Source organism: Aethalodelphis obliquidens, unplaced genomic scaffold (assembly GCF_003676395.1).
Source record: "Aethalodelphis obliquidens isolate GAN/ISIS:26980383/991018 unplaced genomic scaffold, ASM367639v1 scaffold109, whole genome shotgun sequence".
In the NCBI taxonomy this organism is placed as follows: domain Eukaryota; kingdom Metazoa; phylum Chordata; class Mammalia; order Artiodactyla; family Delphinidae; genus Aethalodelphis; species Aethalodelphis obliquidens.
The window spans coordinates 12755-25981 of NW_020838053.1; the positions used below are offsets into that span (position 1 = coordinate 12755).

Sequence of the window (13227 nt, forward strand, 5' to 3'; positions counted from 1 at the left end):
AAATAGAATGTATAAAATTTTGGAGTTAGAGATACAGGCAGATCTGGGTCCATCAGATATATGAAGATACAAGCAGGATAACAAGAAGGAACGTGCAGAATGCTTATTTCTCAAGTTCATGAGACTGAGGTGTACTTGGAACAGGGGCGATTAATCAAGTGGAGGAGACGACTAGGATGAGGCCAGGTCCTTGCTGCCTTGACAATGACCCTGTCTTGAAGTTATGGCCAGCACAGAGAAAAGACCCATTTAGAAGTGGGGTGAATCATTTTGAGAACTCATCCTTGAGGAGTGATTGTAATGGAGATAGACAAGGAGAAAGAACACACAATAAAGGACTGGGAAGTTTGCAAAGGAGTTTCTCCACCCTGGGTGTTCCTATTCCTGCCAGCACAGTCGTGGATGGTGTAAATAAATTAGGTATTCATCAGTCAATTTTGTTGCCCCTGGCCTGCTTTCCCCCACTGCTTTGCTTCTTGGAAGAAAATGTTAGAGGGGACACATTTCTTATAAACTGTTCCTTTTTCATTTTTTAGGATCCAAAAAGTTTGATAAGAGCAGGTTGAAAGTGGGAATGAGGGAGGGTGGGAGGGAGATGCAAGAGGGAGGAGATATGGGGATACATGTATATGTATAGCTGATTCACTTTGTTATAAAGCAGAAACTAACACAACAATGTAAAGCAATTATACTCCAATAAAGATGTTTAAAAAAAAAGAAAGTGGGAATAAGAAAACCAAAATGGAGCTATCTGGAAATAAAAGAAGAAAGGAAAGGGCTTCAGAAAAGAGCACAGAGCTGTGGTGGGAGAGGAGTTTTTATTTATAGACCATATTATGTACATATTTTCAATTGAGTTTCTATTCTTACCTTTATATGTGAAACTAAAACAAACAGAAGAGCCACGCCATTTTGCCAGCAGGTGGCACCATAAGAATCTCCTATAAGAAAAGGGTGACAAATGTAAACAGGATCCTTAATATTTTACCTTTCAGGAAAACTCTAGACATCAATGTAGAGTCATAATTTTGATGATATTAGCAACGTGTGTACATTGCTTAAAATGGTTTCGGAAGATTCATCTCTCCCTTCATTTTTCATGCTAACGTTGCTCATTCAGTGAAAGAGTATATTCCCATAAAAGGACAAAAAACTAGGTTTTAAGAAAAAAGTATATATATATATATATGTATATATACACACACACACATATATGTATTGCATATATATATTTGTATTGCTTACTACAGTTGCTTGACAAATACTTTTATTTAGCACCCTGTTTTTACACCCCTTTTCTGCTCTGTACTGTGAGGATTCCTTGTGCCCAGAGATCTCCCCAGTGCTAAGCAATCTCAGACTCAGGGGGGACCTGGTGCCGGAGGTAGTGAGTGTTTCTGGCCTTTGCAAACAACTCTGAATAGGTTGATGTTTTGGGCTCGCCTTTGAAGTTCCCTCCACATTCCATGGGATTCAGGGGAATTTGTTTCCCAGTGGTGTGGTCTGGCCTTTTGTGGGCATCATTTGATCTGGTCTCATCGCTGTGTGCCATTCTGCTACCACCAGCTGGGCTGGAACTGGGGCCTTGGTCTAGGGTGTGAGCGGAGACGTCTTGATCTTGACATAGAAGAGAGATGCCCTTGTTGGAGTCTTTGCCCTTCAGTGGATTTATAGAATATTTCTCTTGGGCTTGCGGCTTCTCTTCTATAAAGTGGGAAGTTCTGTTATTTTGAGATAGCGACTGCCTTTTGCTTTTCATGGGGTCCTTGGGACCAGTGTGATGGAAAGGAGGCATCTGGGACTTGGTTTTGTATATTTCTTGGATCATATTTGTTGTCAGTGCTCTGGGAAAGGAGGTAAAAAGAAGAGACATCTCTGAAAGCAGATGAAGAGGCTCATATTTAGCATTTTCAAGTTATTAGACCATGGCCCCTTTCAGTGTGGTATTAGGTGAGGTAATAAAGTGAGTGGGAAGAGCATGAAAGGTGAGAATGGGTGGTAACAACGTGGAAAAATGGCTCTTTCCTTAAGAAGAAAAAGGCAGCACTTTCTCAGGGAGAGGACGATGTAAAGAGGTCATATCCATGAGTTTAGTAAGCATTTTCTTACCTAAATTTATTAGCCTGTAGAACCCTGTGCTTCTGTCCTCCCTGTGATGAGAACATAAGAACATCTTCTGGTCTCTTCTGACTTCCCTTCTCAAAGTAAGAGGAGAACTTTTTCTTGATGATACCTGTTTTGAGTTAATTAATAGGTGTTATGGGTTGAATTGTATCCTCCCCAAATGTCATATGTAGACATCCTAATGCCCAGTACTTCAGAATGTGACCTTATTTGGAGACAGGCCCTTTACAGAGATAATCAGGTTAAGATGAGGTCATTAGGGCGAGCCCTAGTCCAATATGACTGGTGTCCTTATAATAAAGAGAAATTTGGACACAGAGACTTAGATAGAGGGAAGGTGATGGGAAGAGGCACAGGAAGAAGATGGCCATCGACAAGCCAAAGAGGGTGGCCTGGAACAGATCCTTCTTTCCCAGGCTTCAGAAGGAACCAACTCTTAGTTTTGGACTTCAAGCCTCCAGAAATGTGAGAAGACACTTCTGTTGCTTCAGCCACCCAGTTTGTGGTGCTGTTAGGGTAGCCCTAAAAAACGAATACAGTAACAGAAGAAGGAAAAGAATGATTGAAGCTAGTTCTCTGGGCGGAGAAAGAGTATATGAATACCATTGGATCACATTACACAATAGGCTGATCTGGCATGATGAATGGAAACAGAAAAACCTAAAGCAGGTCCCCAATGTTTACCTCAAATATGTGAAAGAGGATTTAGAAACACCAAGGTCAGAGGTTTAAACGGACTTGGCCCATGGAGGTTTTGTCTGAATGTTTTATTTGGCAAGCATGGTGTTTTCAAAAGAAAAAGACTGGGTGTGAGTGATACACAGAGCTGGTGCCCTATTGTTTCATTCACCTCAATTATGTGACCTCCTACCCACCTGAGCCAAGAGTTGCAACTGCCGGCCATGAGTAAGTGGGTTTTTTGCTCTTTGAGTTAATGTTTCAGCATCTTGTAGTCATAGCTGCTGTAGAAAACCCGGTTTGTTTTCAAGATGTCTCATGAGTGGGTCACTTACAGTTGAAAGTCTTGCACTAGTTTGCTCTAATGGGAGTGAGTTCCCTAAATCTACATGGGTTAGTAGGCACCAGGCAGAGGACTTATGACCAGATAAAGGGCCTAGAGTTTACATTAAACTGCTAATATTCTTTCATCAAATAACTTCTTGGTGAGGTAGTCAAGGAAAGAGATAGTCCTTTTGGGGTCGCTCTTCTTCTGTTGTCTTCTTGAGTGCGTGTGTGTGTGTGTGTGAGTGTGTGTGTGTGTCCATCTAGTTATCCAATTTAGCAAGGATGTATGAGTGCCTACTTTGTGCCAGGCAGTATATTCTTGACTCTGTTTTTTTTTAGCTTGAACATATAATTAATCATAAAGCTCTGACAATTCCCCACTTAAATATCTCAAAATGCTTGTACACTTAAGATGCAATTTCGTGGGAAGCAGCCGCATAGCACAGGGAGATCAGCTCCATGCTTTTTGTCCACCTAGAGGGGTGGGATAGAGAGGGTGGGAGGGAGGGAGATGCAAGAGGGAGGAAATATGAGGATATATGTACATGTACAGCTGATTCACTTTGTTATAAACAGAAACTAACACACCATTGTAAAGCAATTATACTCCAATAAAGATGTTAAAAAAAAAAGATGTAATTTCACTTCCTAAATATCTTAAGATACTCATTTTTTTTCACCTGGCCAATGCCCTAGTTTAGCCCTTTAAACCCTGGCCTACACTCTGGAATTCTCCTATCTGGTCTACCTTAAACATTACAGCTGAGTAATCCTTCTCACACGTGGACATGTAATCTCCCTACTCCCAAACCCTGTAGGGTGAGATTTAAACTCTTGCAAGACCTATGAAGCTATTCATGACTGGAGACACTGCCTACACTGCTTTGTCTGTAAACATTTCACCTACACCTTCTCGTCACCCCTTACACCCCTGCAGGTTGAGCAACCTGTAGCAAATCATTCTCATGCATGTGCCTTTGTACACAGTGTTCCTACTGCCAGGAGTGGCCTTGCCACGTGTCCTCGTGACAAGCTGCCCACCCCCCTACCCCACCCATCTTCATTCTCTTCCTCTTCTAAGATTCTGCTCATACACTGCCTCTTTTGGGACATCTCACCTGAGCCCCTTTGATAGACATAGGAAACTTTCCATGCTCTTGTTCTACTTTGAAAACAACTCTAATTTAGCAATTAGTATTTTCTGTGATAATTTTTTGCAAGCATGGCTAACTTCCAATTTAAATGTGAGCATCTCGAGGGCACAGACCATGTTTTTTCATATTTGCATTCCTGTGTCTATCTGAGATGCTGTAATGGGGTTTTGTAAAGTCTGGCCCACAAAACACCTGTCTCAGAATAATCTGCCTTAGTGTCAGCTCATTTAAAAATGTGGATTTTGAGCCTAACTCCTAACCTACTGATCCAAATCTCTACAGATGAAGACAGGGAATATGCATTTTAAACAATCCACCTGGTGACACAGTGGTTAAGAATCCGCCTGCCAATGCAGGGGACACAGGTTCGAGCCCTGGTCCGGGAAGATCCCACATGCCGCTGAGCAACTAAGCCTGTGCGCCACAACTACCGAGCCTGCGCTCTAGAACCTGTGAGCCACAACTACTGAAGCCTGTGCACCTAGAGCCTGTGCTCCGCAACGAAGTGTAGCCCCCGCTCGCCACAACTAGAGAAAGCCCACTCGCAGCAACGAAGACCCAATGCAGCCAAAAGTAAAATAAATAAAATAAATAAGTTTATAAAAAAATAAAAAATCCACCAACTGGCATGTATCCTGTAGTTGAATCTCAATAACAATTTCATTAAGTGAATCATGGGAATATATTGCCTAGTACAGTGCCTGATAAATACTGACACTTAATTCATATTGTTTCCTTCCTTCTTCCCTAGTTTTACTGTCAAGAAGTCTGAGCCTCAGAGAGGATGTGACTTTCTAAAGGAAATAGAGACAGAGGCCCCTGAATCAAAGTTTGCTGCCTCCTTGTCCAGACTCTTTTTATACCACCTGTCCCTGACGCAAACTCTCTAGTCATCAAGGACAGCCACCTCCCTCGGACCTGGTCTTCTGAACACCCCATAGAGAGTAGGTATCTGGTCTTCAGCATCCTTTTTGAGAACTGAAGTGGGATTCAACCAAATGGCTTCTAAGATTCTTTTCCATTCTGTGACCTCTCATTCTAGTTTGGTTTAACCATTTATTACAGACAAGGAAGTTCAGTTATTTGCTCAGTTTCTCCTCTTTAAAACCCAAAGCTGGAGGCTAGAAATAATTCTTAGGCCAGATGCCTGGATATTACTAGAGGGTCTTGTGTCCACCTATTAGCTGTGGAGACCTAAATGATTTTACATTCAATTGTGATACTTGGCTTTCCTCTTGAACATGCTACGTCATTTTCAGGGCTCCTGCACCTGCCTTAAGTAAGAAGGGACCATAGTTTTGAAGAGCTGAGATAGATCCATTCTATGCTGAATATTAACATATGATTATTTTGTTATGGGAAAAATAGAACTAGTTTCTACAAACTGTATAACTATGGCAACTTTCAACAAAACAGAAGAGTTTTAATCCTGTAACAATCTTTTACAGGATTGATTGACTGATAAGAGCAAACACTTATATAGCACTTATTTTGCATTTAGGTACTGTTTCAAGTACTCACTGCATCCTCAAATGACTTTATGAGGTAGGAAACATCATTTACATTTTACTCTGGAGAAAACTGAGGCAGAGACAGGTCCAGTAAGCTGCCCAAGGCCTCACAGCTGGTAAGTGATAGAGTCAGGATTTCAACCCTGGCAATCTGGGTCCAGAGTCTGTATTCTTAGCCACCATGGTTTAATGGACAAAGATGGAATCACTGAGCAGGCAGTTTTATTTCCTTCTCTTTTTACTGAATGGTGTAGACAGCTTTGGAAGGTCTGAGATTCTGGATAGCATTGTGTAGCCCTTCCTTCTATGATAATCAGTAGCTACTAACTAGAAATGAGTGTATGAAGTTAGTAGCATTATTCTTGTTATAACTACTTAACTATATAGTCTATGTTCATTGGATAGTCTTCTAAGTGATGTGTACATTTGGAAAGGATTATTCTTTGGCAACAGAAGGTTTTATGGGAGGGAATTATTACAAAGGATATGAGCTCACAGCTTCTGAGTAAAGAGGCCTCTTTGGGTAAATGACAGAAATATTTGCCCTTTGGCTTAAGAAGACAAAGAAATCACAGTACCAATACACAACAATCACTTGTGCAACATTTTCTAATCTAAGCAAAATCTGTAAGCTCTTGTGTGAATACACTTTGGAGTACAAGGAGGGTAGTTGACAAATTCACTTTCTGCAGAAGAAAGGAAGGGCCTGACTCTCATATTAGTGAGTGTTGAAAACAGCCAAGTGCTCCTTGCTCAGCCCTATCAGAGGTCAGCCATCATTACACAATTCTCTCTGGTCGCCAATCCCAGGGAAATTTTTTTGGTTTACTTCTTTTTCATAAGACGACTTGCACATTAATAGTTACTCAATGAATGCTTGTTGACCAGGCATAGAAAAGAAGTGAAACCAAATCGACCCAGATATAAGAAAGTAGAACATTAAGGCTTTAAAGCCAGAGAGAGCTCATTTGAAAGACTGGGAGCCTGAGAAGTGTTAGCTCAAGATGGTTTGCATGTGGGCTGCTCCAGGGAGCTGTGTAATTGAGGGAGAGAGGGACATGGATGGGTGGGCAGCCTAAAATCCAAGTTGAGATCAGAAGTTCTCACTTTCTTGGTGTCCAGATCTCTGAAAGGGCCCTCGTCATGAGGTAGGGGATGTTACTCTTGCCTTAGCCAGCTGATGGCTTGCTGCCCTGCTCTGCCTCTCCCCATCCTGGAAGGCTTAACTTGCTGCAACCTCTGCAGTTCTTTTTGGAGCCATCTCTGCTCCCTGGTCAACAACCTCACATGGTATAGGCAGATATCCTCTAGTCTCTGCAGTCTTTGGCTTCAGCCTGTTTGGCGTTCTCCCTCTCCAAATCAAAGTGCTTCTGTAGTGGTCCCCTGACCATGTTCCTCTCCATCCTCTTCATGGTCTAGAGACAATAGAACAAGATTCTCCCAGGCACCATGACAGACCTGATAAAGCAAAACGGGGAACTTGACCCCTGGCTTTTAACTGGAAGATCAGTGTTTGAATCCTGTGTTTTTCTGAATCCACAGCTACCTAGTCAGACAAAGTCACGCTATTAGAAAACTTTGCCCTGCTGACTAAAATATTATTCACAACCTAAAAGTTGAGAGTTATGTTTTATTTGGCAGGAATTTTTAGGACTTCGAGCCCGGGAGGCATCATCTCAAGTAACCCTGAGAAAACTGCTCTGAAGAGGTGAGGGGGGAGCTAGGATATGTAGAAGTTTGCAACAAAGGTCAGGTAGTAGGAACAAAAGATTACTGCTAATAAAAGAAACCTAGATATCCCAAGTTAAGGAACTTAGCGTTTTTCTATGTATGGGAAGATGCAAGAGTCTGGGCTCACTGAAATCATTCCTTTGATATACACCCCAGCTTATCTGGGGCCAGTATCCTCAGGGCTCACCAGCTCACCAACGGCTGTGTCTGCAATCGCTGATGACTGTGACATCTATGGCAGGCAATGTTCCATTTATCAGCCCTATAGTAACATGATTTTCCAGAGTGACACAGAAGTATTGAGGACAGAGTCATTCCTCTGAGCCTCAGTCTCCTTGCCAATAAAATAGACGACAGGCTCCCTATAAAATCCTCAATCAGGTTGCTATAAAGATCAAGTGAAAACTACATGAATAACTTTTGGGGCAAAAATAATAAAAACATTTTACATATATAAGGCATTATTCGCCCTGTGAGATAAGCCTCTTCTACTGTTCTTTAAAGTTTCCCCAAAGACCCGCTCAGGGGCCTGGAGAGGATTTGGGGACTTAGGACAGAGCCATTCTGGAGCCCTTTCAGTTCATTAATTCATGAACGTGAGGGTCCATGCAGCCTGCAATCCTACCATGTGGCAGGTGCTATGCTGAGGGCTGAGGGTAGTGGTGAATGAGACACAGCTCCTGCTCTCAAGGAACTTTCAGATTTACGATGCTGGAGTCTAATGGTGCATGCCAAATCTGAACAATCAGTATTTCAAAGAGTGGGAAGAGTGGGATCTGTTGGTCACAAAATAGTACAGGTGTCCAGAACAAGTAGTCTGGGAAGCTCTGGTGAAACCACTTGGATTGGAAAGTGGTTCCTCTTCCGACCCTCACCCACCTTCCTCCTCCGAGCTCTGTTGCACTAACAGGTAGGGACAAATCTTTCCTCCTCTTTGTGTCCCTCACAATATGCAGAGCTAAGAGCACAATATGTGCCTGCGATATAAATGGATTGCTATGAATAAAGCTTTGGTGATAATAACACAGGAAAAAGCTTAGCATTAAAAGGGAGGATAAGGTCAGGACACAGGAAAGGAATTTTAAGACAGCTTTTAGTCTAAAGCGTAGACTAAACTTTTATTAAAGAATGTGGTGAGTAGCACTTACCTACAAATCCAGGGTTTGCTGAGAAGGTTGCCTGCTTCTTTTGCTATGCCAGGTTGAGCCTGGATTAATGTGCTTGTTTTTCTTCAGTAAATTTTAGGAGCTCGGTGTTGGGGAGGTGGGAGATAGAGAGACTTTTGGAGAGGGTTGAGGGGGAGAATGTTGAATACACTTGAAAGCTCTCTTCCATGCCACCTCCCCCATCAGGAATGCTAACTCCCTGGGCGTGGGCACCAATCCCAGAGCTTGAAATAGCCCTGTGAGTTAAGGGAGGCTGCCAGCCTTCAGCCCTCCCCTCAAGGGGCCCACAGTGCCCCTTCTCAGCTGTGTCCATGGGAGCCAAGAATGAAAGCATGGAGTGTCTTACTGTGTTCTCAGTCTCTCTCTATCCCTCTCTTTCCCCACCCACTTCTCCTCTTCTCCCTCTTTTGCCATACTACTCCCCAGTCTCCTCACAACGCCCAGTCCTACTTCTTGGAAACCAGATCAGGTTCCAAAAGAAGGTACCCTGTTTTTGTTGTCAGATTGTACACATTTTGTGCAGGAGAGTAATTCGTTTATTTTGTATTATTGCCCACTGTACTGACTTTCCCCAGGCTTCTATCCATGTCTTGTGTACTTCAGTGCTAAGTTAAGATTTTCAAAGTCGTCACAACAGAAACAGGCAAAGTGAAATTTAAATCGACTTTTGTGATCATATATTGGACTCTAAGGTAGAAGGTCAGTTGAACTACTGGTTATGGAACAAGACATTAAGTGGGATTTTTATTGTTGCCTGAGGGCTTCCTCTGAAAACAAGAGGCATTAATGTGCCACAGTCTAAAAAGAACTGCCAATACTGGGGCCTATTAATTCCCCCAGAGCTTACTGAGAGGCAGCTAAACAGACCCTATTACTCATAATCATCACCTAGCAAATAAGCTGTTATAAGGAGATTACTGGGGAGAGGGAAAGGGAAATCCATTGTTCTCTCAGTGGGAAGTAATATCTTTCCCATTCTTTCTCATGAGGTAATTCTCTCACCTCCAGAATTTAAATGACTGGAATGGGGTTCCAGGAAAATCATCATAGAGAATGGGGTGCCTACACAAGGAAAGACTTACACCTCACTCCCCAGCTGGAGACTTGATGAACTACAGAACCACAGAACAGCCCCCACGCCAACCCTTTGTTGCCGATCATAGTGAGGGATTTCTTAGAAAATCTTGGTTACTCCATACTATCTTGAGAGAGAGCTGAGGAGGGCAGGCTTGCAGAAATAATTCAAGGTTGAAGGGCAAGAACGAGCCTCAGTGTGTGAGCCTGGGAAAGGAATGGTGGCCAAACCCATCCTAGCTCCCATTAGCCCTTCGAGTGTACCAAAGAGGAACTTAGCAGTTTCCTGGCTCCATGTGAAGGAGCACAGGGGTTATATAAGGGGACAGAAACCATGGCATTGCCCTTGGAAGACTCTAGGTCAAATAAGGTAATACTTCACTCTGAGCAGGCATAGAACCACAGGCAGGGTCAGAGCAAGTAGTGATAGAAGGGATCTGATTGAAGGTGAACTTTCTCATGAAAACAACACATCTTAAGAGCAGAGCACAGCAGGAGCATATGGAACATGACTGATCAGGGAAAGACCAGTAATGCCACAGCACCACAAAAGTATTAGTTATATAAGAACTATATAGTTCCCCTTCTCCAAGTCCCTGGGAGTCCACTGGGGAAAGGGTTTAAACTTTATTTAAGATTGGAATGTCAAAGTGGTCTGGACTTTCTTGCAACAAAAGTGGCCAGAAATGTGTAGAATCTGTCCATGAAATCATTAAGGGACAAGAAAAAAAAATTAAAAAGCTAGTGATCTGATGAAATATAAAGCTCTAATTCTGATATCATGTTCCTGCTATAATCACTAGGGAAAAAGTTTAAACTGCTCATTAAAATGATTATGATTAAAATGAATTTTACAGAATGGATGTAATTTATTCACATTCATATACTTTTCTCTCTCTCTGTTTTATATGGAAGTACTGTCCTTTTGTAGTCAAACACATCTGAGATCAAAAAATTATTCCATCATTTAGTAGGATGTATGACTTTATTCATTAATTCTGTCATATACCCTAGTCTCCTCATCTATGAAAAGGCTTAATAGTATCTTCATCATAGTGAATCTGATAGAATTTGGTGAAAGAATGAATATAAAGTGTTTGGTACATAGTAGATATTCAATAAACATTAGTCCCACCTTCTAGCAAAGATGGAGTAACAGGGAGTAGATTTACCCTTCCATATGAAACAATTAAAAAATCAGACAAAATTTATGAAATAATGTGGTTTATTTTTAACACTGGTCATGAGGCAGATAGGATGGTGTTCCCTGCGAGAGTAGAAACAAACCAGGGGAGCTCTTATTCTCCCAGCTTACTGCCTGGAAAGAGTTTCCAGGCCATATCATAGGGAAGGGACAGCCAAGCAATGATTCCCTGAGAAGACAGAGGTAAAAGTCCAGAAAGGCCAAGGCAGCTAGGAATGACAACAATAGTACAAATTGTACAAAGTCCAGATGGGAAGAAATGGAACTATACTGTTATAAGGGTCTTATACCATATGGGCAACAGTATATAATCACTTGAAGGTAGACTGTAATAAGTCATAGCTGTATACTCTAAACTCTAAAGCAACCTCTAAAACAATATATCAAAGAATTATAACTAGTCAACAAATATGATAAAATGAAATCATAAGAAATACTGAATCTAAAATAAGACAGAAAAAGAGGAAAGAGAAAATAAGGAAGAGTTTAGATAAAAAGGAAATAGATAGCAAGACAATAGATTTAAACTTAACATTATTAAGAATCACAATAAATATAAATGGTTTTAACACCTGATTAAAAGGCATAGATTGCCAGATCAAATAAAAGAACAAGACCACAATATATAATGCTGACAACAACCCAAACCAAAACAAAACAAATTTTTAGTGTAAAGACACAACTAGGTGAAGAATAGAAGGATAGAAAAAGATATACCATGCTAACACTAATTTAAAAAAATAGGGATGGCTATGCTAATAAATAATAATAAATAAAGATTAATCTTCAGAACAAGACTATTAACAGTGATCAAGAGAGTCATTTCTCAGTGATGTAGCGACTAATATTCATCAAGGGAACATAAAAATCCATCCATAATGTTTTTGCTTCTAATGACAGAGCTCCCAAATACATGACACAAAACTGATGGGGCTGTGTGGAAGAATCTATATACCCACAATCATAGTCAGTAATTTCAACACTTATTTCTCAGTAATTTGTAGAATTTATATAAATAAAATTAGTAAGGATAAAAGAAACAAACAGCACTATCAACCAACTTGGCCAAATTGACATTTATAGAATATTCCACCTGGCAACTACAGAATACTCATTGTTTTCCAGTGCACAAGGAACATTTATCAAGATAGACCATATTCTGGGCCATAAAACAAGTTTAATAAAAGTATTGAAATAACAAAGTGTATTCTCTGACCACAATGAAACGAAATAGAAAGGTATCTGGAAAATACCCCTAATACTTGGAAATCAAATAATGTACTTCTAAATAACCCATAGATCAGCCACAGTGCTGACCTGTGTGTATGGAATCTGGCTGGTTCTGCTCCACTGATGGGGACCCGCCCTGGAGGGCCTCCCAGAGAACTGGGTGGAGAACACTGAGAGCCTTCCTGGCCCCACCTGCCCATACATAAAATAGATAAGCAATAAGGGTTTACTGTATAACACAAGGAACTATATTCAATATCTTGTACTAACCTACAATGGAAAATAATCTGAAAAAATATTTCACTGAATCACTTTGCTGTATACCTGAAACTAACAATATTTTAAATCAATTACACTTCAATAAAATAAATCAATAACCCACAGATTAAAAAATTAAATCAAACAGAAAATTAGAATATTTTGAAATGAATGAATTATGACACAACAGATGAAAAATTGTGAGATGAACTAAAGCAGTACTTTAGAAGGAAATTTACAGCACAAAAATGCCTATATTCTAAAGGAGAAAGATCTCAGATCAACTAGCTCAGTTTATATTTTATAAGATTAGAAAAAGAAAAGAAAATTAAACCCAAAGTAGCAGAAGCAATGAAATAATAAAGAAAAGAAAATAAAACAATGAAATTAAAAACAGAAAAACAATAGAGAAAATCAATGAAATCAAAGCTGACTCTTTGAGAAGATCAATAAAACTTTAAATTTCTGTTCTAGTTCTGTGAAAAATGCCATTGGTAATTTGATAGGGATTGCACTGAATCTGTAGATTGACTTGGGTAGTATAGTCGTTTTGACAATATTGATTCTTCCAATCCAAGAACATGGAGCATATATCAATGTGGGTCATCATATTAACAGACTAAAAAAGAAAAGTACATGATTAGCTTAATAGGTTTAAGAAAAGGATATAATAAAATCCGAAATCCATTCTTGATAAAATCTCTGAGCAACTCAGGACTAGAAGGGAACTTCCTCAATCTCATAAAGTGTGTCTATGAAAAGCTGAAAGG

General features: G+C 40.5%; 1 protein-coding gene across 1 annotated transcript; it reads right to left on the bottom strand.

Moving 5' to 3' along the window:
* Nucleotides 1–870: 870 nt before the first annotated feature.
* Nucleotides 871–7584, bottom strand: CCDC190 (coiled-coil domain containing 190; the record flags this gene model as incomplete). Its single annotated transcript, XM_027096859.1, is given in 7 exon segments — nt 871–941; nt 1266–1357; nt 1359–1844; nt 2110–2233; nt 5554–5557; nt 7022–7122; nt 7125–7584. Coding segments are annotated over 7 exon segments (960 nt in total), but the record flags the coding sequence as incomplete, so codon positions are not given.
* Nucleotides 7585–13227: the final 5643 nt, after the last annotated feature.